The sequence below is a fragment of the Hydra viridissima genome, unplaced genomic scaffold (assembly GCF_058129835.1).
Source record: "Hydra viridissima isolate aposymbiotic clone 2 unplaced genomic scaffold, HvirCarnegie_v1 scaffold_19, whole genome shotgun sequence".
In the NCBI taxonomy this organism is placed as follows: Eukaryota; Metazoa; Cnidaria; class Hydrozoa; order Anthoathecata; family Hydridae; genus Hydra; species Hydra viridissima.
In genome coordinates this window covers 1,159,188-1,185,270 of record NW_028324318.1, presented here as the reverse complement: position 1 = coordinate 1,185,270, position 26,083 = coordinate 1,159,188, and the positions used below count along the sequence as shown (strand labels likewise).

Below are 26,083 nucleotides of genomic sequence, written 5' to 3'. Positions count from 1 at the left end.
GGATAATAATAAATATGGAGTTTTGTTTTATTAATTAATAGAAAGAAAAAGAAAAAAAATTAATTAATGTTATTATTCCAAAATTGAGAAGAAAAAAAACTTTTTATCTTTCAGGAGACATTTTATTGAAACTATTCTTTTTATGACGACTGTACGAAATATTTGATCTAAAAATACAGATAGAGTGTTAGTCTTTTTTCTTCCATTGTGTAAAATGAGATTTTTTTTTTTTGTTTTATATTTCTCATATTTACTTTTGGTAAAATTAAAACTTGATTTTCATGAAATGTTCGTGGTAAATTTTATTTTCCTGCCTTAATTTTATGTGCATCAATTTTTTTGATTTAATTAATGTTTGCCTTATGGATTGCGTTAAGAAATTTTTTCCTAAAGTTCACAGGTCTTCAAGCTTAAAATACTTACTTAATATACATACTTAAAATACTTACTAAATTGGCTTGAAGATTTGTGAAACGTGCGGTTCGACGAGGGTCGAAATGTAAGTTACCTGTTGTTTTGCACCTGGTTCGTTTTTTAGGTAATTTTTTACTCCTTTTTAAACATGACGATGAATGATGACAATTATGAATAATAATTTAAAGGAAAAGGAAAATAAATTTCAACGCGGGTAAAAAAAAAAAACCGGACTGAAGCTGATCAAAGTTCAAAGCGGTTGTCTCACTATTTCATATTTTGATCTTTAAATATTAGTTATGATTACTTGTAACAGAATAAATCAATGAAGTATATAAATATAAATCAATAATTAACACTTTTTTTATAAAATCTGAAGAATTGCTCAATGCGCTTGATGAAGTAAAGTGAAAGCCTTAAACAAATCGTTTCAAAATAATGCTGAGGGGAATTTATTTGAACCAGAACAGAGAATTAAGAGATGAAATAGGTGTTATTAAAAAAGATTTATTTAGTCTGTATAATATTACCAAATAATTTGCACAATAAATACCAAAAAATACGCTTTAAGATAAAATTAATTTGTTTATTTAGTGAAATTAAATGCTTTTTAGATTTTTATTTCAAACAATATCATCTTTATAAACATTTTCATGTTAAAATTTCGTCAATATTTACACTTATCGTTAGTTTTTAAGCAATAAAATATGTCTGTTGCATTGGTAAAAGCATTATTAGACAATTGAAGTGTTATTATACAATTTTAGTTATTCTATTGGAATAATAGTATTTGAAATATGTGGCGACCAAATCCTTAATTTTTATTGATATTACTGACAAAGAATGCATACGAACTAAGTATATTATAGCAAAATAAATATATTATAGCGCATGAGCTTTGATGAACATATTTTAGCATATGGACCTTGATGAACTTATTATAGCATATGAACTATAGGTTTACAAGAACTACAGTTTTAGTGCCTATTTCCTTCTTTTGACTTAAAAAATATAATAGACCTATAACAATCCAATTTATTATTACATTCATCTTGGAAAACGGTCTTTAATGACGTGTCTTATGAAGAGCTTTAGAGTAGATGTAAAATAAGGCTTAGAGAGAGTGATCCAAGTTGTTATGAAATATTACCTTCTATATTACTTCTATTGATCTTGTAGTTAGCACATGTTGACCACAGTGTCGACACATGTGGAAATGTAAGGGCTAAAAATTTTGAAATACAACAAGGGTGGACCCGAAGGAACTATGATGAGTATTTCAAACGGCTCATAATAATCAAATATCATGGTAAAACCATATTTCCAGCGAAGTGGTTTTCATAAGTTTTACATTTTCGAAAGCAACGGTCCCAGGTATCCATAAGCAAACATAGGGGTAAACTCAAGAGTTGACTCTAAAGTTGACTCTAGGTGAGAGGTAATGGCATATCACAGCGTGTGCTCTCGCATGCCCAAGAGCAAGCAAGTTGTTTTCTGTTTTAAAAAGTATGTGTGTATTTCTTTCATGCATGCACATCATCACGCCTCATGTCAACCCTTTTTCCCCCCAATAAGTATTGACTGATTAAGCACATGTACATGGAAAAGTAAAGCTTTTTTTTTTTTTTTACCATGAAACATCTTCCAAACATCCATCATCAAACTTTGCAATAGGATCTATACAGATGAATACCACTATTTAAATTGTCCTTATCCCAGCGGTTAGAGTGACTGAGATTCGAAGCCCATCGCAAGAATTTCTGAGCTCCATCCCTCCTCCATGGAAATGCTTATCGGAGACATTTGACAGTCCACGACTAGATGTTGACAGCTTCCAGTTTACCATTCGTTAGCAGTGAAGATTAGAGAACAATCAGCTTCACTGAGTTTTTGATTCGTCTCAGCAGATACGTCTTGTCACTACCAGATAGCACTCAGTACGTCTCCTAATAGAAGTATCTGGGAAACATACCTTGTAAATAAATTTTAGAAGGAACAACATCTAAAGTAATAACAACTTTGGTTGGGTAGGAGACAGCAAACGTTTTTTCTGTTTATATGCTGAAGTTGTAGAGCTGGAACACATGATAAGTACATACTTCAACGAATGACACGCGATGTTTACATTGACGATGTTCAAACTGCCTGAGTGGATCACAGTTCACAAGGCCATGACTGACGATTTATTCAATGGGGAAGTCGAATTTTCCAGTGTCTTCTAATTGTATTCTAGAAGCAAGTTCATGAGATCGCACCGCGTAAAGCTGCAGGTTAATATTAGTAAACAAATACTATATTTTCACGTTGGTGTTGATTTCATGATAACCTGTGACCGGTCAGCAAAGTAAATCTCATACTCGAGCAGGTCACCGAACGAGCAAGGGTGGAAGGATTCTGGGCAGGTTAAGAACTTGAAATTTGAAGGGTGTGCTGAATTGAGATGGGTTTTTGCCAAATAAAGTCGCGAGGGTGGCATTCGGTCCAGTAGTAGCTTTAGCACTTGCACCACTACAGAGTAGAGTTAGATTTCCCGGCTCAGCCTGGTCATCAACTCTGTTGGAGTCTAGTAGTGCTTTGCGTTTTGTTAGGAATATATCCTGAACTCCCAAATATTCACTATTACTAACATTCTAAATCCCCTGCCTTTGCACGCAGTTGCTAAGTTTTTCTATGATTGAATGCATGAGGTTGTTAACAAATTAAACGTTCACTATGGCAAAAAGTGGTTTTAATAGTATTGATGAGTCAAGGTCTCGTTTTTATAAAGAGCTGAGCCTCTCCAAACTCTTATACATTAGTTTAGAACCGTTTAAAGTGAGGAAAACATAAGATAGAAAATTTCAGGGTTAATGAGTAAAACGATATATACTTTGTTGGTGTTGCAGGAGGTGTTAGTAAATTGGTCAGAAGCATGAGGATAGGGGCAGACTCCGTTGCGCCTGGGATCAGTTCCCTCTTCCACCATTTGAAAATGGGGATCAGCTACGGTGTCCGGAACCCATGTAATTTTAACCACAGACAGAGTAACTGCTTATTCATCCGGAATATCAACTTTTCTTGAATAAATATGAAACTTACTAAATGGCTTCATTCGTGGAATTCCAAAACATGAGCTACAGTCAGAAGAAATTATAATCAATGAGCTAGAAGAAAATATACTTATGAATGCGGAAAAAGTAAAGGATTCAGAGCAACGCAAAACTATTGTGCTAGAAAAGATTAAGACTCTGAAAAGACTCAGCTTAGGAATAAAACTGCTAAGAGTTACTGAAAAAAGGGCTTTAAGTTGAAGAATTTCGGATTCAGATGCAGCTGAAAACAAATTCAACCAACTTTGCAATCTGTTGAGATTCATCACCAGTGAGCATGTGACACTCCAACAAAAAGTTGTTGCCATTTTACCAACAGCTATTGGCAAAGTAATTAAAGCGATAGTAGAAGATGTAAAAGCTGCAGCAATGTCCACGGCAGCAGTTCCTCCGACTCTGGCAATTCCACCAGGTCCATCAAAACCATTAGGTATCCTCGATAATCTAAAAAATGCACTACGTTGGCTCGCATATAAAGCTGCCGCAGCTCTATCTGGAACTATTGGCTCAATCAATAGTAAAATGGGTATTGCTTTTGAATCAAAGTAATTTAATATCCCAGAACCTTATGAACCAATAGGCTCAAGCGTAAAACTGCCATATGTTCTAATTGGAGATGAGGCATTTCCCCTCAAAAACTATTTAATGAAGCCATACCCTAAAGAAATATTATCTTTGAAGGAAAGAATATATAACTATAGATTGACACGTGCACGCAGAACAATAGAAAATACTTTTGGTATTTTGGCAGCAAGATGCAGAATTTTTCGCAAACCAATTATTGCAAAAGAAAATATTGTAATTAACGTGACTAAAGCTGCCACTGCTCTGCATAACTACCTTATGCATGGTCGTCAGTTTGAACCATTAAATCAATATTGCCCTTCAAAATTTGTTGATTATGAAACACCTTTTGATTTGCAAGCTGGTGAATGGCGAAGTAATGTTTCTGAGTACCAAGGAATAACACTTTTACAAAAACAATTAGGCTCAAATAACTATACTCGTGATGCAAAAGTTGCGAGGGAATCATTTCGAGACTTCTTTAATTCTCCCCAAGGACAGGTTCCATGGCAATATGATATGGTTACTCATACTCAAAGTACATTTGATCAAAGATGAAACTCCTCTAACTTATATATATATATATATATATATATATATATATATATATATATATATATATATATATATAAATGATAAATATCGCAACCGAAAGCAATCAAAAACTAATAAAAAATCAATAAAAAAAAAAAAATTTACGGGAGGAAGACAGTTTTAAAGAGAAAGGAAAGGAAAAAAGAAAAAAAAGGAAAGAAGAAGTAAAAGGAGAAGTAAAGGATTATAATATATATATATATATATATAATATATGTAAAATACCTGTTAAAGTTTTTTGTAGAGAAACTTTTTTTTTTCATAACGTACTTTTGCAACAATCTGCTCTGTAGTAAAATCTTTAAATAACTCTTTAGCTTCTTTGTTTTGATTGATGATACTTTTCACATTTGATGTAACAACACTCTGGTGGCCAGATATTGTAGAGGAAAATAATGTTTTTATCATTTTTAATTGTTCTGAATTGAATGAAAACTTTAAACACTGTGGCTCTTCATTTTCATTTAGTGCTACAACTTTACATTTTCTTAAATGAAGCAATTTATCATAAATTTGCTTTGGAGATCGAAATTTTAGAATGTCATTTTCTGCAACAATTTCACGAATTAAAGGTTGAGATAATGTTATATTGTTAGAAATGTTAAACAATTTATGCAACTCGTTTATTTCATCCGTAGTACAACTTTTTTCGTGTGTATCGAAAACGAATTACTTTTTAGAAAATCGTATTCCTTATCACTTTCACTCTAATCAATGGTTTCAGAACATAATACCTGTGAACATTCAGGAACTTGATTTTCTTCAAAATCTAAAGTTTCTTTTTCAACATTTATTAATTTTGATGACGATTTAGAGCAAACTTTTGAGCTTTGAATGTTTGTTTTGGATTCAACATTAATGTCTCCAAATAAAGTTTCAGTAAGTTTTTCAGAAGCCTCACATGTATCTTGCTTGTTTTTGTTTAAATAATACCATCGTTGTGCTGTTGTTTCCTTATGTTTCATAAAGGTTGCTAACTTGCTTCTATATTCAGGATGGTTATCATAAAAAAAAGTGAGCAGACTTTTTCGATTCATTGTTGCACTGTATCGTTTTTCAATTGCATCTTCGTTTGGTAAACATTTAAAAAAAAAAGAATTTAATTGGGTTGAAACTCCTCCAGATTCAAACGCACACCCAGACCACGTTATAAAAAAATTTTCAGACATTTTACCTGGAATTCCATTACGTATAATTTGATCATAACAAGCGCACATAACTTTTAGATCAGGGTTTAATATTATCTGACAAGGACCATATTGTTTAGCAGTTTTATGTTTTCTCAATAGAATAATGAAACTTCCTGTTGGTGAAAAAGTTCCTTTTCGAAATTCCGAAGTTGTCATACTTGAAACAGCTCCTGACCGTGAAATATTATTGGTTATTAAACCAAAGAATATGGAGTCTCTAACATTTGTAAACAGAGTTCGAGTAATTAGAAAATCTGAAGGCCTGTTTTTGTAATTGTTATAAACACATTTGACATTTTTGACAATATCCTGATAAAAATCACTTTTAATTATAGCTTGAAAAGATTCTTTAGGAATTATATTATCAGCATCTTCCATCATTACATCATATTCTCTTAGTGCTTCTTCACCACGCAAAGAGGTTCTCCAGTTGCTAATTTCCTTCTGACAAACATTAAGAACATCAGGTGATAGAATGCAAGGAACAACATTGGGAACAGTGGGAGTTAATTTAGAGCGAAGAAGAAAATTTATGAAATGACTAAATGATAATAAATAAGAACGTTGAGTACCTGGCTCAAAACCTTTGTGTTCAGTATAAGGGAACCATTTCTCTTGTAAAAGTTTAAGGTTTAAAAGACTTGTGTAACATAAAACAGTCTGGTTGTGTAGCATCAGAGAATCTGGTAAAATGACTTCCACCATTCTTCTAATTTGATGCATTTCATTTAATGCAGCTTGGGGATCTTTCTTTCCTCCTGATGGACTTTTTAAGTAAAGATGAAATGTATGAAGATAGTCTTGAAAACATAGAGTGTTATTTTCTTCTTTTTCAATCATAATGTTTGGTTCATTAAATTCATCACAAACATTATCTTCTACATTACAATTAGGTTTATTTGGTATGCAAGGAGCTTGAAAATTATTCATTAGTTCTGACCCTACTGAACTTGGTAAACTTGCGGAGCTCGATACAGATGATCATGTACATTTTTTGTAGCAATACTGCAAATGGGGCATTTGTATTTTATCTTATTTTTAGCATCTTCTTCACCTAAATATCTTGTTTTTCTTAGATCAAAAATACCTCTAGCTTTTCTTGCTTTTTCAGGATCAATTTTATGTAAATTTCTAAGATGTCTGGGAAGATCAATGATGTATGCATCACAGTATGTTTCTGTGCACTTAACCTTTTAGACTTTTTTGCCTCATTGAAATCGTCACATTTTTTAAACTTAATATTACTCTTCCATTGTTTGAACAACTGTATTAACAAAAATCAAAAACTCAACATCAATAGGTGTTTTTTAAAGAAACCAAAATATAATATATTTATAAAAAAAACTATTTTGTATTAAATAGCATGAAAAAAATTAAACATAATTTTTTTTTAATATTTAAAACAACATACCTTTTCAGCCTCAGAAACTAAACCAACTTTCATAAATCCTGTTAGAATACTTCCCATTTTTATTTGTTCGTTTTCATTCATTGCAACTCGACTGTTTAAAAAACAAATATAGAATAAAATATAAATTTATATAGCTATATTTATATGTATAAATACTTAATAGATCTTAATATCAACCTATGAATATCATTGTTCAATGCTTCATTCTTCTTAGACTAAATTAAAAAAAAAAAAAAGAATAACTGAACAAGATAAAAACACTAATCTTTTAAAATGATGTATTTGAAAAATTGTATAAACTTAAATGGACTTAAGTGTAAGTCCCATTTGAATCCTTATTTATTTAAAAAGATTTTAAAATTCGAAGATTTGGATTTGCGAATCTTAGAATGCTAGTATGCTACTTGTGATGTATAAAATATGTGTAAATTGACTATTATTCATTCAATTATTATTTTGAATATAGTTCCAGCCAAATTATATTTAGAATATAGTTCATCAAATGTAACGTATCTAAGACAAACAGTTTCACTTAAAAAAAAATTTACTTACAAACTTTTTTCCAAACTGCTTATACACTTTGGTCATATCACTTAAGTGCTCCTAAAATATGTACATGAAATTAAAAAAAAAATTTTATAATACAGTAGACATTTTTACTTTTAACTCAAAAGGGATCAAAGAGTTCAAAATTGTGAATGCTCAAAATGAAGGTTTATAACAACAACATTATTTGTGAAAGAAAGAGAAAAAAAATGTTTAAGTACTTAAGTTCATTTATTGACCATCTATAGAAATTTAAAATGTTATTTATAGATTTTGATCAATTAGCACAAGCTTAAATAGTTGGGCATGAAAAAGCAAATCAAATAGTTTTGCGAAAGGCATATTATATTTTATATTCATGCAAGTGAAAATAAATTTGAAGTTAAAAAAAAAGGTCAACTGGTGATTGACAAGGTTTGCTAGTTTGCTGCAAGTTAGCCTTCAGTTAAAATTCTAACTTTATTTATTGCTTTTGGCTACTTTTTGAAAATTGAAAGTTTGAATTAAATGATGGAGTTTAATCAAGGAATTGGAAAAAATGTGCAAAATATTGAATTCTTCAAAATATGAAATTTGGATTGATAATAATATAAAGTTTAAAAACTAAAGTTACATTGAGTTCAATTGCATCCACACTGCAGTTTAAAGATGATCTTGGTACTAACGATTTTCCCTAAACATATAAATTTTATTACGAACTTCAAACACATTTTAAAATATTCAAAAAAAAAAAAATCTAAACAAAGCAGAAAAAAGCTAACAAGTCTTAAAAAGTTAATAAATACAAAGATAAACACATACACAGCCCTGCTTACAAAATAGACCAATAGAACTAACATTTAATATGCACTTATGGTGTACTTCTCTGCCTTATGGTTAGTAATTGAATATGGTATTTTTGTTAACAACATATGTAAAAGCTTACTTTGTACTACTAAATATTTAGTGAAAGCAATCTAAACTTGATTATGGTCGTTTTCAAAGCAGAGCATGTTAAAAAGAAATAGATTAAAAACTCAATTTTTTGACAATACTTTGTTTTAAAAAAAAAAACACATTGCAGATCACACAAATTAAAAAAACATAATAAAACATAACTCACCTCATCCTTATTTTCAATATCCATATTTTTATTTCCTATTCCAAAATCAACCACCTTATGTTTTTCTTCCACATCAACCACTACTGTAGTTTTTTCAAGTTGACCAACTTCTTTTTTTATTTCTAACATGTGCTGCTTCAATTTTAAAATGAATATTTTCATCTAATTCTGGACAAACCTGTTAAAAGAATACAGCATTTTATACAAACAATCCCAAATAGGTAAAAAAGAATAAATAAATTTGTTGCATTAACTCATAATAAAAAAGATGTTTTTTATAATTTTTTTTTCTTTAAGATACAATACTTTAAAAATATGTATACAATTTTGCTTCCTTTTACTATACTTTGTTTAAAAAAAAAACACATTGCAGATCACACAAATTTAAAAAACATAATAAAACATATAATTCACCTCATCCTTATTTTCAATATCCATAACTTTATTTCCTATTCCAAAATCAACCACCTTATGTTTTTCTTCCACATCAACCACTTCTGTAGTTTTTTCAACTTGACCAACTTCTTTTTTATTTCTAGCATGTGTTGCTTCAATTTTAAAATGAATATTTTCATCTAATTCTGGACAAACCTGTTAAAAGAATACAGCATTTTATACCAAATATCCCAAATAGGTAAAAAAAGAATAAATAAATTTGTTGCATTTACTCATAATAAAAAAGATGTTCTGAATGTACAAATTTACCAATATTAAATCATGGATTTTTCACTGATTTAACCCTTTTTCAGGTTAAATCAGTGAAAAATCCATGATTTTAATATTGGCAAATTTGTACATTCCGATTATTATTTTATTTATACTTTCAATATTAGATTGTTATAAAAAAACCCTACTAAGAAATCTAGGAATTGTGAAAGTCCATTCAATACATTGGTTTTTTCTTCACATATTAAAACCTCCTTATTATTTCCACTTATTATTACGGCCATTTTTTTTTTTTTTTTTTTTTGCTTTGCGGAGCGGAAGTTAATACGAACCACAAGATAAAGTTACGCAATAAAGTTGCGTTAGTGAAAGGGTACGTTAAAAAAAATTATTTTTCTGCAGATTTTATCTTTTATAGAACTGAGACATTGGGATTATATGAACTGTTACACGAAAAAAATTTCTTCAAAAATTTTATTAAACCAGCAAAAACGACAAACTTTCATGCAATAGTATTTCATTATTAGTTAAACCATTTTAGATTATGACACAATTTGGCGGAAAGCTGCTCATTGTCCTCTTCTTCTAAGAATCAGCACTATTAAGAGTTGTGAACGAAGCATCAAAAAGTAAAGGAATGTTACTATTTGATATTGCGTTCGCAAAGTTTAAAAAAAAAAAGTTAGATAATGATCCTCGATAGGCGACTGTCCTATATAACTTTACTATAAAATGCTTAAAGTAAGGCTAGAACTATTAACGGGGTTAAGTGGAGCTTTTTTTTTAGACCAGTGATAACTTTGTGTTTCATCTTAAACTAAAAATTTGTAGTTTTTTTGAGAAATCGCCAAATATACACTCAGATTCTTAAAGTAATCTAAAATTGGGAATTGGCAATATGTGAGCTGTTAAATTGCCAATTCTTTTTACCATAAGTTTTCTTTATTCATCGGAAGGTTAAACTTGTGTTACTATTTTAGATCTATTATAATTTTCCTGTTAAATAAAAAAAAAATCCTGTTAAAAAAAAAAAAATCCTGTTATGGAACCTGTGAAATGAGCTCAAGAAATTCTGGGGAAGCCGAAATTGTACCCTAAAAGCACAAATAAAAGACAATTTTATATTTTTTGATTTGAAATAATGTATGCATGGCATCATTACTTTTGTATTGCTGAATAAAAATGTTTTATTGTAATATCAGTTTATGTAAAAACATTTTTAAAAATTAGTTATGGTGAAGATTGGTGTGCTAAATTATAAGATTATGTCATAATATACAATGGCCTGTCATTTTAACATGTTACTGAATAAATGAAAACTTTTATTTGCTAAATAATATACTATATATGAATATTATTTGCTGTCATTATTAGTTTGGTACAAGGTATCAGAAAATTTTACTGACTATTTTAATTAAGCCCAAAATTTGTCGATTTCCATCAATAGCAATTTTTAACGATGTATATATTTTTTCTGTTAAACAATAAATGAAGATTTTTTAATATTTAATTCTACTTTTAAGGCAGAGATTATAGTTCTAAAATTATACATAGTTTATTATACATCAGAAAAAAGTTATAATGGCATAAAAGTAGTACTTTTTTCAATTTAATGAAAATTGTTCAACTTTTGTGTGCTGATATTTTTTTTCTGAAATCAAATAAATAAGCTGCGCCTTGTTTTTTATCTACGCTAAGTTACATTTATTTAGTAAATAAAAAAACCTGCATTTATTATATTACAGAAAAAAGTTATAAACGTATAAAAATGCCAAAAATACAGTTCAATAAAAAGTAGGCTTCCATCGCAAATCTTTTAACGCCGATTTATGTAACGGATAATGCAAATACATTGAAATTTTCAAATTATTCATATTTTATTATCATTAACATAATTTCAAAAGAAGAGCAAAATCTGAGACATAGTGCCACCAACCTTTTGTTGAATTCTACTGGAATGACCCAGAAATCAGATTTGATTAGAAAATGTGTGAGTTTACCATACAAGAGTAGGTACATTGTAATTCCTCTTCTAGAAGATCTTTAAATTAGTTTAAAAAGCTCAATGAAACATTTTTTTGCAGGTACTGTTGTATATACTATATATATTGTAATTTTAGTCAAGATCAGTTTATGGTTATTTTCTGAAAAATTGAAATAAGTATAAGAATATAAGAGTCTACAATTTCATTATTAAATAATGTTTTAAGCAAAGTTTTCTAAAAAATATTGATATCATTGTTTTTTAATGATTATGCATCTAACATCAGTATTTATAAGACTATTTTTCTATTGGTTTTATTCAAACTTAAGACAATAATTTAAATATTTTGCTTATAATAGTTATGAATTGCATGCAGGAACTGCCTTGCAAGTTAGAGTTTTAAGCAAATATTTTTAATATTTATAATAATTTAGGACAAATAAATATACCACTAAATTATTTATAACTTATATCAAATACTTTTTGATAGTTTTAAGAAAGTTACTATGAAGTTATTCTGTTTTTGATAATAACAAATTTAATGTGAATATATTACCTATTAGACTATTCTTTTTTATCATTAGTATGTTTAGTTTAATAAAGGAATATTTTTCTCTGTGTATTATATGAAACAATGATAAACATGTTCTTAGCAATATATGAATATTTTTGTTTTATTCTTTTACCAAAATATCTTTTAGTCAACTATGGTCAGCTCTGGTTATTATTGAAAACAACCAAGAAGTGAAAACTGTTGCGCCATGTCCTTGGGTGGATTTAGAAAATATGATTCTGTACTGGCCACCAAAACACAAATTGTTAAGTTTCTATATTTCTCGATGGTCTACTCCTGAGAGCAACTGGACAAATTTGGTGATAGTAAAAGTTTTGTTGGAATCTGGGTTCAAATCAGTAGCGCAAGATATGATAAGTTTTTTGTCAACTACAGAGAATGATACAAAAGTTGACTCTGAAAAAAGTGATTCAGAAATGGAAGAAAAAATTGGTTTGTTAATTTATTTTATTAATTAAAAGTTCATAATAATTTTCGTGTTATCCAATTATGCTGATAAATTATGATCCATATTTCATTATAGTTTTTCTGAAATGTTGGCAAACATAATTACTGCCCTACTCTATCGGACATGTAGAAACTATTATTATTTGTTTGTTTTTATGAAATTTGCAACCTTAAGACTGAGGAGACCACTACAGTCAAATAAGCATTTTGTTATACTTTTTATAATTGTGGTTACAACCCTTTCTAAACCTTTTAACCCGAACCACAATGAACTGGGCCGCTGCATAAGACCAAGTGTTTTTAATTTTGTTTCCAGAGCGTTTTGTTTTTAACTTTGTTATAATAATAAAATATAATGCAAAAAATTATTGAATTTATTTAGTTCACTTTTATAATGCTTTTTTTGAGTTTTTTGTTTTTTTGTTTTATAAAAAAACACTCAATTTTTTTAAATAGATAAATGTGTTGCAAGTCCAGTTATAAAACGCAAGCGGTCAATGGCCCTAATATCAGAAGAAGATACCTTATCTCAATTTTTACAACTGAAAACTTCCAACTTCCATACACCAACAAGTAGCTCAAAAGGTGAAAAATTATTTTAGTGTATGTCTTAATTACTTTAAGCAAATTAATTGCTATCTTTAGTTGCTTGTAAAGATATCTCCCACTATTTGAGAAATTAATTTTTTGATAATAGTAACCAACAGAGGCACGTGTTATGTTCGATTTTTTTTTTTCTCTAACCCAACCAGATTTCTTTGTTTGGGTTAAAGTCACTTAGTATTAACTTTATTTTTGATGAACTTTTTAAAATTTTGTTTTTGATATAAAGTTTTATTTCCTTAACTTGTTCCAATATATAAACACATTTTAACATTTTTTTTAGGAACTGATTCTAAAAGGTTTTTTGCAATATGTCCATCACCGACAAGAGTATCTTTTTCGGTAAATCCAATAATATCAACAAAAAATACATGTGGGAAATTTAAAACATATACTGATGGTGGAACCTCTTTTAAGGAGATGTCTACCAAACGTAAGCACTTAAAAGTATTTTTTTCTATTGTTCTATGTAATTTTTATATACCATAAGGTGGATATTAGACATGATGTAGAATAAGATATTGTCTGGGGTTGGGGTTTAGATGACATTGAAAAATATAATAAATACTAAGAAAGTAAATTCAATTGTTTTATATTTCAATGTCTTGCAGCCACATCCAGTCGGTCCCCAAACCCATCATAGATTCAATAGTCCTCTGGATTTTTTCTACCCTATCATGATGCCTCATGGGTTATAACTTAAGTATTAAATTATTTTGATAATGCAAGGCTATTTCTTTATAGAATTTCAATACACTGTGCTTATGCGGTTAGCAAAATTAGAAGAAAATCAAAAAAACATTTCTGAAACACTTGGATTGCTTCGAGATAATGATTAGGGAATCCAATTACGATTATCGATTACCCGAGTACCCGAGTAATTGATACTTTATAAGCAAGTTCCGAGTAGTCGACTACTCGGAATATTTTTTTCGAGTATCGAGTATAATATTTAAACAAAATAATGTAAATATTACACATTCATTTAACTATTAATCAATCGAGTGTCGGTATTCTACCGTTTTTTCTTCTTTTACTTCTATAATAAAGTTGCTTAGCAACCGTTGATTTTTAACTAAGTTTCAAAAGCTTTTTTTCAACTAAGTTACATAAAATAAATAACATTTGTAATTTGAAGTTTTACGACGTAAAATTTGCAAGAAAGTGAAATATTTAAAAAAAAATTTGTAAAATAAATAAAATAAATACTTAATTTTCTAATATATAGCTGCCTTTGGTAAGTGAAGTGTTTTGAGTAAAATGTGCTAAATTTCAAGTAATAAATGCATATTAAATACGTATAAATTTCAATTTTCAATTTTTATGTTGTGATTTTTTATTTTAGTGATTTATTTACATATACCCAGAAATGTTTTCGAAAAAATCAGAGGTATGGAAATATTTTACAAAAAAAGAGAAATCGGAGTCAGTTTGTAACATATGCAAATCTATAATTCAACGTCCGAGATCTAATACTACTGGAATGATTAATCATTTAAAATTACATAGCATATCTTTACAAAAAAGAAATTTGGGCGACACAAATGAAACTGATGCGTCTTCTTCGAAAAACACAAAATCAGTTGGAAATGGAATAATAAATTTCATAAGTCGAGAATCATTGAATGAAATATTGGCGAAATGTGCGACAAAAGATGGATTTAGCATCAAAGGAAATACTTCATCTGAAGCCATTAGGGGTTTCGTAGCAAGTCGTAATTATAAAATGCCAAAAAGTGAAATAACGGTAATGAAATATATAATGGATTTTTATAAAGAAAAAAAAGAAGAATTAATGGCGTCGTTATTAGAGCAAAAAAAATCTGGAGAGAGATTCAGTATTACTGTCGATGAATGGAGTGATATAAACGTTAGAAGGTTCATGAATATCACTCTTCATTCAGCAACAAAGCCACCTGTAGTCTTGGGTCTATCTGCAATAATAGGTTCTTGTGATTCAAATGCCACTATCGATTTGGTAAAAGCAAAACTTAAAGATTATGGAATTGAAATGGATAATGATATCGTCGGATCCACACATGATGGAGCATCAGTCATGGTAAAATATGGGAAAAATATTTTACCATTTTCTCAATTATGCTACAACCATGCTACACATCTTGCTGTACTTGATGTATTTTATAAAAAAAGTGGGAGTTTAATTACGAATGATGATGCGGTAATTGATACAAATTTCCAAGATGATGAGAATTTAGAATATGATGAAAATTTAGCAGATGATGATTGTGTTAAAACTACCGAACAAAATGAACAGCAGCTGAAAACATATATGAAGTACTTATACTCATCAAAAGATAAACTATTATTTAAAAAAAAAAGAGTAAACTCTGTAACTGAAACATAAAACAAGAAAACTTTTTGAAATTGTGCACAGAGCAAATAGTCACATTCAAAAACAGTGTAAAATAAAAAATACACATAATAGTTACTTTGGAAATTTAAGTGATAACAAACTTCTTTATATGAAAACAAAACATTATTATACCTATAAGAACAGGAAAGACTGCCATTTCTTGGAAAGTGATTTTATTCTTTGTTTTTCCTTTGACACACAGCTGGCTCATTACCCAATTACTCATTAATCTAGAAATTATAATTTATCAAACTTTAAAGAATAATGATATGATAGCTAATGTAATAACATTTTGCACAATAATAAACACATTAATATAGTAACAACTTCCTGAATTTAATATCCATACCGCTTCATCATTGCAAATACCATTGCATCTGCATCATGACCACCAACTCGTGAAAGCTGCTGTAACTATTATATGCAAATACATTTTTATACAAATAAAAACACTTTATTAAAAGTAATTTTTATAATTAGTACTGCATAAAAAGTACCATTGAAACATCATAAAGTGAACTTAAGCTGCAATCAATAACTAATAAAATAATTATATGTTCAATATTATTACTAACCACATTAAGTCGAACAGCCTTTTCACTTAAGGTCTTATCAAAGGCATAAAATTCCTCTAATTGTGTTGATTGCACCAAAGTTACTTCCTCAGGATTATTGGATCTTTTTAGAAGTTCTTTTATTTCCATCAGCAAGTGTAAAACCCGCTTTTGAAACTCTACATAAATTTACAACATTCAATTAAGTAATCAACAATTTTCAGCATACCACTAGGTCTGATGCATATTCATAATAAGAAAATAATACACTCACTCTCTTGGGCCAATAAAAATGATTGATTTATGTTTGCCTGAGATGTAGAAGCAAAGACTTCATCATCATAATCACTTTCCCTGTCTTCATCAGGCTCTTCATCATATCTACCTTGTCTTATAAATGTGGATGGTTCTGGATGTTCATTCTGGCTGTGACTAACTGAAGTACTCTAATAAATTATAATAACTAGTTGTACTTTATAAACTTACAAAATCTAAGAGCTTACACTTATATAGTCATGACCATATATATTGAAATTATCATTGCTTTATATTTTGTTTATATAACGACATTTTTTATGCATCCTTGTTAAATTTTTAATAAACATTTACCCTAAATCTTTGGCCAATCAAGATCATCACTAACCTCTGGGGTGGTTGTGGCTTCATATTCATTGCAAGCCTTATAACTGTCTAAAACAAAAAATTTCATGTAGACTAAAGTCCCATGCAGTTTTTTTATCTTAAATGTTTAAATATTTTTCCTAATTTAGAAACAGAAATCTTTTGTTGATAAAACCACATTAGTAAATAAGTTTACTTTTAAGAAAGTTTTTTAAATACTATAATAAACACTAAATATAAATAATATAAATGATAAAATAATAATTATAATAAATACTATGATAACTGTATAATAAATACTTTAAGAAAAACAAACCATTCCATAACATTATTTTCTTAATTTGAAACTTCTTCCGCTGTTCATTTGGTTTAGTACCATTCTTTATCTGATGTTGAATATTGCCTCTTGATGGTCAAAACATATATTTTTGGTCTTCAGAAATCCAGTTTACAGGTACTGTACCATCTAATTCTTTACCATTTTCTAACCATACTAACCGTAAATATTTATTAATATATTTTTGACTCATTCTAAAAAAACATTATATATTTTTCTGTTGAGATATAAAAACTAAATTAGTTAAAAAATACATAAAAGCAAAATGGATAATTTTTAGGAAGGGAAAAAATACCACTACTGTATCAAGCAGGCATCTATTACATGCATATTTATAAAGGAATAAATAATGTGGTACTTGTAAAAAGCCTCAACATATTATTAATTTACCTACTAGAGAAAGAGAATAATTTACATTACATATTTTATTTTGTTTCACACTATATCTGTAAATTGCTATTCAAATAATTCTTTGACAACAAAATGTTTTAATAAACAAAAACTTTAAGTGAGAGATAAAAAAGCATGCTACTAAAAAAAAACACAAAGCAAAGAACGCAACTATCATATCAAGTAGCAATCTATCAAGAAATTAAAAAAATAAAATTTGAGTAAACTTTACTAAAAAAATTTTTTCTGGCACAACTCAATAATCTGATTAGTAAAACAAGATTGATTAAACAACCCTAAATTTTAGAAATAATAAATAAAAACTCTGTATAACAAAATTTATGAATAGTGTAAACAAGTAATAATTAAAAAGCATTATAACTGATCTTATCATACTAATTAAAAAAACAAGTTACCCCACTTCCAAAACAACACTTAGTGAATATTTAACTTTGAAGCAACGTATACATATTGATGAAAAAAATTATTGTAGTTGAACTTTTAAAAAATCTTAAATGATTAAAGATAACTTTCTATTCCATTTCTGACAGGCATCATAACATATCCATCAGCTATTGGCAAACAAATAGCCTTACATTTGACATCACACTTTTGGACAAAAATTCCAACTATAGCATCTGCTGCTTTAAAATGTAAAACATTTAATAATGTTGAGCTACATGGCCTAGAATAAAACTCTTTTCCTTGGCCTATTGCATAAATATCCCAAATAAAACCATCTTCAGCAACTTCTTGTACAAAAGCAAAGTAACCATGCTTAAGTAAAATACATGAATCACTTGATAAATGCAATTTTGCTGTTACTTTTATTTCATTTTGATTACTTTCTTTTTTTCTTCCTACTAACTTTACTTCTTCTAGTCTTTTTACAACCTGTACTAGCGGGTTAGGTCCACTGCAAACTAGACATTTTAATGATTGTAAGAAATTTTCAAATGGAAAAGTAGACAATTGGTTTAAACTACATTGAAATTGTCTAACATCATCACCAAGGTGTAACAGATTGTGAACATTATACACACAGAAATTTTGTCCGAATAACTGACCTGACTTTCTAACAAAACTATGCATAAGTTCTTCTGCATACAGTAAAAGAGGCACTCTCTTTTCTATGTTATCAGTTAAATATATAGTCATTGAAATAGACAATGCAAGAATGTGTTGGTAAATATTTGGATTAATTACATCTTTTAAAATAACTGGACCAGTATATAGAAGGAATTGTCTCAGTTCCGTGGCTTTCCATCTGTTAACCTCTGCTAAAGACCTTGGCTTTCGTGCAAATTCTGATGGTATATAGCATCTCATGTTGATTAATAGTTCAGATATCTGATTCAGCTGAATATTAGAAACTTTGCAGCATGCAGGACCTTCTTTCCAAAACTTTAACATTCTTTTTAGCACTTCGAGGCAAACGGTATGCATGTAGTCTAAAATAAAACCTGTCACACAAGGGAATGACAGTTCAATTAAGGGTGAAATATTATTCTGGTGAATATCCTCATAAACATATTTTATATATTCTTCATCTGTTCGTTTTCTATAGACAGCTTCATCATTATCATAGACAATACAATTGTCAATACGTCTACCTTTTATTTGACATCTTTCACAAGCATTGTAACCACTATGGCTCTTTATACATTTTAAATAAGACCGAGCTGGTGCATCACAAATAAATGCTAGTATGGACACAGAAAATACCTTATTAATATAGCAAATATTATCAGACTTCAACTTTTTATATTCAGAAATAAAATCTGATAAAAATTCTTGAACAGAAAATGGTTTACCTTATCCATAAAATAAACATACCACAAAAAGCCTATAGTTTTTAACACAGCACAAAATTGGCCAGAAATTATCAGCTGATGATTTTTTTAATGGTAACCTATCAACATTAACCTTTAGTTCAATTACATGTTGGTCATTAACAAATGCTGGATTTTTCTTTAAAAACTGCACTATTGTATTTTTTAGACCAAAGTAATAGTAACTTCCTCCACATTTGTTTAAACATGGTATAGTTGAAGGAGTCACTTGACGAAGAGTGCGACTATCTTTTGGCAAATTTAAACCATGCTTTCTTAAAATACTGAGCAAACTATCTGCATGCTCTCTGCTACATTGACTATCTACAAGTCAACTAGCTAACTCAGTCTGCAGGTTTTCATTTCTTTTTAGGGCATCAATATTGTTTTCAAGCTTAAGCTCATTTTCTGTACTGATGTCTGTGTCAATATCAAACTCTGAACTTAAATCAGTTACATCACTGAGGCTTAATGTAGGTGAGTGGTCTTTAATTAACACTTTATTGTGATCATGATCACTTTCTGTTTCATTTATAAGCCTTTTCACTTGTTTGCTTATTCTACGATAAGTCTTTAAATAATTTCGTCAAGACATCTAATGCAAAAAGATAATATACATATACCGCCAACAGGGGGTACTTTTAATAAGTGGGGCTTCTGAGAACAACATTAAAAAAATAGTATCAAATAGTTGATTTTCGTAAACTTGTATACAGACTTGTTTACATTTATGTAAACTTATGACAAAAAAACTTCCATTTATAATTTCATAACCCCTTTATAAACTTATAATCTAATTTATAATATTTATAATATAGAAAAGTAAAAAGCTAAAAAAAAAAAAAAACTGCTGTAATTTAAATAAAAACCAACTATGAATAGTTAACTAACGATGTATCAACGTTTTTAAAACGTTGAATTGTAAAGTTAGCGCGCGCAACCTATACGCAACGTTTTGATAACGTTTTTTGCTGGCTGTAACATTGAAAATGAAAACAATAATATAAAAGAGAAAATAGCAGAACTAGAAGACAGAAGCCGTAGAAATAACTTGAGATTTGTTGGGATTAAAGAAAAAGCTAATGAAACTTGGGAAGAAAGTGAGCAAAAAATCAAAGAGTTCCTCAATACAAAGCTTAATATACAGGAAAAAACTTTAATAGATAGAGCCCATCAAGTTGGAAAAGAAACAGGAAAAAACAGATCAATAATTGTTCGATTTCAAAACTACAAAGACAAAGCCCTTGTGTTGAACAAATATACGACGATGAAGCTTTGGAACGAGCGGTTGTACGTTAACGAAGACTTTAGCGATTTTACAATGGATTTACGAAGAAAGCTTTTCAAAGAAGCGAAAGAAATGAGAGCTAAAGGTATGTTTGCTAAAGTAACTTACAATAAATTAATTACACGTGACCTATAACTATAAAGGAATTCTTTTAATATTCTATAATCAAATTTAAAAACAAACATGGATGAGTGCGAATCCTTTATTTTTAATTTTCATGATAAATTCTTAAAATCAAATCTTAATTCAGATCCAGATGTAAACTTTTTTAACGATGTGAACACATGTTGTTCTTATCTTTATCCCAACAAGTTAAAAGAATTTCTTAATAAAAATGGCACTGAAAATCAAAAAATCAGAATCCTTCACATAAATATTAGAAGTCTTAATAAAAATTTTGAAAAGTTTTGTGATTTTTTAGATGAAACTGAAAACATTTTTAATATAATTTGTTTAACAGAAACGTGGATTTCTTCGAATGACTTTAAAAATAATTCTATTTTCCATCTTCCAGGTTTTGAAACTATCTTGTTAGAAAGACAAACAAATAAACGGGGTGGAGGAGTTCTGATTTACGTTAAGGAACACATTGAGTATAATATTAGGAATGATATGTGCGTTTCTGACGGCGATAAAGAAATCTTAACTATTGAAATTTTAAACAATAAAAAAAAAAATATTCTATTCAGCTGCTGTTATAGACCACCTGTTGGTGCGTCTGAAAATCTTAGTTTCTTTTTACGGCAAAATATCATTCACAAAGGTAGCAAAGAAAACAAAATTACTTTTATAATTGGTGATTTTAACATAAACTGTTTAATTTATAGTAAAGATAAAAAAGTAAAAAGTTTTTATGATGAAATATTTATGGCAGGAGCGCTTCCTTTAATCAATCGCCCTACTAGAATAACCAAAAATTCAACGACGTTGATTGATAATATTTTTACCACAAATATTTATAATAAGAAATTACAAAAAGGAATTATAAAAACTGACATATCCGATCATTTCCCCATTTTTCTAACAATCCACACTGTATCCTCTAATAACCACGAAAGACAAAATGTAATAAAAAAACGTGTCTTCAACGAGAACAATGTAAAATCCTTTCAATACCAATTATCACTTCTGCATTGGAAACATATTAACTTTAGTGATGACGCAAATACAATATATAATAAATTCTTTGATACGTTCTTCTCAATATACAATGCAAACTTTCCACTTTGTGAACAAATAACAAAAAAAAAAACCTTGAATAGTCCATGGATTACCAAAGGACTTAGAAAATCCTCTAAAATCAAACAGAAACTATATATAAAATATTTAAAAACAAAATCAGATGAAAACCATCAAAAATATAAAAATTACCAACATTTATTTGAAAAAATTCGTAAAAAACTAAAAAAAAATTATTATTCAAATTTAATAAGTAAATTTAAAAACGACACAAAAAGTACTTGGAGAACGTTAAAAGAAATAACAGGAAAACAAACAAAAAATTCAAATTCCCTCCCTAAAGTAATTAAAATAAATAAAACAAATATATATGAACCAAACGAAATTGCAAATGAGTTTAATAAATATTTCATTGATGTAGGAACTAAATTTGCAAGTAAGATTCCTATTACGGAAAAAACGTTTAGTGATTTCCTAGAGCCTATAAACAATTCGTTTTCTGTAGATAATTTATATTCTGACTTATCTTTTGATGAGTTTGAAAGAGCTTACAAATCTCTCAAAAGAAACAAAGCTACGGGTGCGAACGAAATAAATGGTAACATAGTCATAGATTGCTTTGAAAATTTAAAATGTGTTCTTTATAAAGTCTTCAGGGCATCTATACAGCAAGGTGTTTTCCCCGACCAATTAAAAATAGCTAAAGTTACTCCAATTTACAAAGAAGGAAAAAAATCAAATATTAGTAATTATCGCCCTATCTCGGTTCTTTCAACCTTCTCGAAAATTTTAGAAAGAATTATATACAATAGAACATACAATTATCTTAATCTAAATAAACTTCTATATAAAAATCAATTCGGTTTTAAAAAAAATTGTTCAACTGAACAAGCCATTACACAATTCATTCGTGAAATCTCCAATTCATTTGGTAGATCACAATATACACTAGGTATTTTCATTGATCTATCATAAGCATTTGACACGGTCGATCACAAAATTCTACTTAAAAAACTCAAATTTTACGGAATTAATGGCAAATTAATAAAGTGGTATAAAAGTTACTTGACAAATAGAAAACAATTTGTTTCCTATGGTGATTATTTTCAAAATAAAAAATTAATTGACATAAAATGTGGTGTTCCACAGGGTTCTATTCTAGGTCCACTTTTGTTTCTAGTCTATATAAATGATTTAAATAAAGCTTCTAACCTTATGAGTATCATGTTTGCCGACGATACTAATTTATTTCTTTCAAACAGTGACATTTATGAGCTTTTTTCATATATGAATAAAGAACTCAATCACATCTCCAACTGGTTTAAGTGCAACAAGTTAACTTTAAACATTGAAAAAACAAAATGGGTCCTTTTCCACTCTCTCGCAAAAAAACGCTTTTTACCAAGTAATTTACCTAAACTTTTTATTGATAAAATTGAAATAAAAAAGGAGTCGGTCACAGAATTTTTAGGCATTTACATTGATGAAAATATTACATGGAAGTATCATATCGTCTTTATTTCTACTAAATTGGCAAAAAGTATTGGAATTCTATATAAAGTCAGATACTATCTAAGTAAACAAAATTTAATTCAACTCTACTACTCATTTATTCATAGCTATTTAAATTATGCAAATATTGTTTGGGGAAGTACCTCTAAAAGTAAGTTGCGAAATCTTTACCGTCGTCAGAAACACGCAATGCGTATAATATGTTTTGAAAATCGTTTCTCTCATTCAAATATTTTATTTAAAAGCATTAAAGCACTCAACGTCTACGAACCTAATGTCTATAATATCTTATGTTTTATGTTTCGTTGTAAAAGTGAACAACCATTGTCGATTTTTAAAGATCTTTTTACCCATAAAACTATAACCAAATATCCTTTACGAAATAATAATTTATTACTTGAACCCTTTAGTCAAACAAAGTTTAATCAATTTTGCATAAACTATCGAGCACCATATTGGTGGAACAAAATTGTTGTTCCAAATTTTGATTTGTCAATTTCATTTTCAGTTTTTAAAACTAAATTAAAAAACTATCTTCTTTCTACTGGCAATATATATAAATATTTTTGAAATGAAAAATTATTTCACTCTGGATAATTTGTAGTATTATTTTCAGTTTTTGTTAATTCTACATTGTTACTAGTTATTAAATCAATTGTATTTTTATTTTATTATATATACACGTTTGATATATTTTATATGGTTCTGACGACAAGATCTTTTGGATCTACTTTCAGATACCAAGTTTATGTATTGTTATATTGTTGTATTACGATTAATAATTGTAAACTAAAAAGGAAAAGAAAAAAAAAAAAAAAAAAAAAAAAAAAAGAATACAAAATACGTAACGCTTTGAGTAAAAATAAGGTTTTGAGTAACAAAAAACGTATTGAGTAAAATAATCATCAACAATTCATTATTTTGGAAAAATATCACTTTTGTTTTTATTTTTTTATTTTGGAAATTAATGTGGAACACTTTAAAAAAGTTTATGTTACCTAGTTTAATTATGAAAAAATGTATGAACGCTTTCATTTTGTTTTAATAGGAATTTTTCAAAAACATGATTGCTGTCGGAAATTGTTTCAAGCTTTAATTGAATTTGGAAGATAAGATGTAACAAAAAAAAAATAAATTGGAATTATGAGAATGAGGATATTCTTTATTAAAAGTCAAACACCATCCTTTAGTTGAGGGCGAAGAGAATTTGAAACAAATGGACCTTTTCGTTGAAGATGCGTTCAGCGTAACTCACGTAACATTTGAGTTTGACAAATTGTAAAAGATATTAGCCCATTTTCATCGAGATTGAAGAAATCCGAATTGCGCTGCATTTGCCAGAAAGTCCTTCTACTAAAAACATTGCGGGAACATCCACCTTAAACCCAAACAAAGGCATGATATTAAAAAAGGAAACAACAAGACTCTTTTTATTTTCAAAAGGTCAGCGTGGAAAAAAAGGAGCTAAGCACGGGTAACGTCTTCATAATAACTACTAATTTAAAAAATTCTCATCTAAACCCACTTCCAAGGTGGGTTTAGGTGAGGATTAATTAGAAGTGATTTAATAAGTTATTTATAAAAACTCCTTTTTTTATTCTCTCAATCTTTTACTTAGTGCATTTACTTTATATTTACATGAAATTCTACCCTTCAGTTTTTGTTATTAAAATTTAATCCTTTAATTTTGTTCTTTCAAAAAGAATTTTCTATCTTCAATATCTTGTAGAGAAGCTTGATGTAAACATTACACGAATACTTAGTTTAGTAAATACAAGAATTACTTTTGTAAATACATGAATTACTTAATACTACGATGTAAACATTACACGAATGATTAGCTTGGTAAATATACATTTTATAAATAGCAGAATGTAATAACAAGAAAAAGATAACCAAAACCCAATACCCTGTTGATTTTTGTTGAATTTTGACATTTCGGAATGAGCAACTGGAAAAGAGAAAAAATGAAACTTCATCTTCGGACACATCAACCATTATTACACAAATACGAAATCAATCTATCGAAAAACTCGTATTGCATTACGCTGAGATTTATTTAAGAGCCGTTTTTTCTAAGAATAAGGCAAATTCCTGAAACTGTGGAAGTGACCTCCTCCAAATTGCTTGAATTTTTTATATATTGATCAGAATATAGAAAAAACCTGTTGGGGAAAAAAAAAATTTTCAAAAATGTTTCGTTCACTCGGAATCTGGGCTTAAATTTTTGAGATTTTTTTAAAAATTTTTAGAAATTTAGTTTTTGCCACCTTTGAACCCATTTGTTTGGCAAGGCAAAAAGTTGCACATAGCTTTTGTAGTTAATATCAGACGTAACCCAAAAGCTCTCTCCAAAAAATATAAAAAAGTTGCGTGACACTGTGCGGTTGGCTAATTATCATAGTTCAAAAGTACAAAATCAATCAGTTTTGTCAACTTTTAATCGGAGTTAATTCTAGCGGCGAAGTGTTGCACACAATTTTTCTTTTAGGATTTGAAATTATCAAAGGTATTGAGTCTAAAAATGCAAAGAAAGTTATGTGATACCTAAGGCCTATTAATATATTAAGGCTTGAAATTGGAAAAAAATGTTTTAGTATACTTACAAAATGAACCATTACGGCAGAGGCGCTTAGTTTTGTAAAAATGTAAACATATCCAACTGTCAATACAAAAAGGTCCTAACATAATAATAAAAAAAATTCGTGTGATCTTTAGATATTAAGTTAAAAATAAAGGTACAAATTGTTAAAAATGATTAAGTACGAAGAGATATTTTTTTGGACACACAGATGAGGTTTTCGCTCACAAT

At 28.7% G+C, this 26,083-nt stretch overlaps 3 protein-coding genes and 1 pseudogene across 4 annotated transcripts in view; 1 reads left to right on the top strand and 3 right to left on the bottom strand.

The window, feature by feature from the left end:
- The window catches only part of LOC149876579 (uncharacterized), a 295,309-nt gene that overhangs the window by 13,754 nt on the left and 255,472 nt on the right, over positions 1–26,083 (bottom strand). The window lies entirely within an intron of this gene.
- On the bottom strand, positions 4,890–9,860 carry LOC149876608 (uncharacterized; annotated as a pseudogene). The gene is made up of 8 exons (XR_016448677.1): positions 9,801–9,860; positions 9,325–9,501; positions 8,911–9,088; positions 8,422–8,481; positions 7,815–7,865; positions 7,440–7,477; positions 7,263–7,353; positions 4,890–7,115 (listed from the first exon to the last, which is right to left on the bottom strand). The product of XR_016448677.1 is annotated as an uncharacterized LOC149876608 (transcript).
- LOC149876607 (uncharacterized) lies at positions 7,659–14,039 on the top strand. The gene is made up of 4 exons (XM_090075210.1): positions 7,659–12,566; positions 13,038–13,166; positions 13,468–13,617; positions 13,929–14,039. Exons 1-4 carry the CDS (start codon positions 12,347–12,349, stop codon positions 14,021–14,023), a joined length of 594 nt encoding a protein of 197 aa, XP_089931336.1. The 5' UTR covers positions 7,659–12,346; the 3' UTR covers positions 14,024–14,039.
- Positions 15,320–16,709, bottom strand: LOC149876606 (uncharacterized). Its single transcript, XM_090075212.1, has 4 exons — positions 16,387–16,709; positions 16,134–16,291; positions 15,908–15,972; positions 15,320–15,788 (listed from the first exon to the last, which is right to left on the bottom strand). Exons 2-4 carry the CDS (start codon positions 16,260–16,262, stop codon positions 15,644–15,646), a joined length of 339 nt encoding a protein of 112 aa, XP_089931338.1. The 5' UTR covers positions 16,263–16,291; positions 16,387–16,709; the 3' UTR covers positions 15,320–15,643.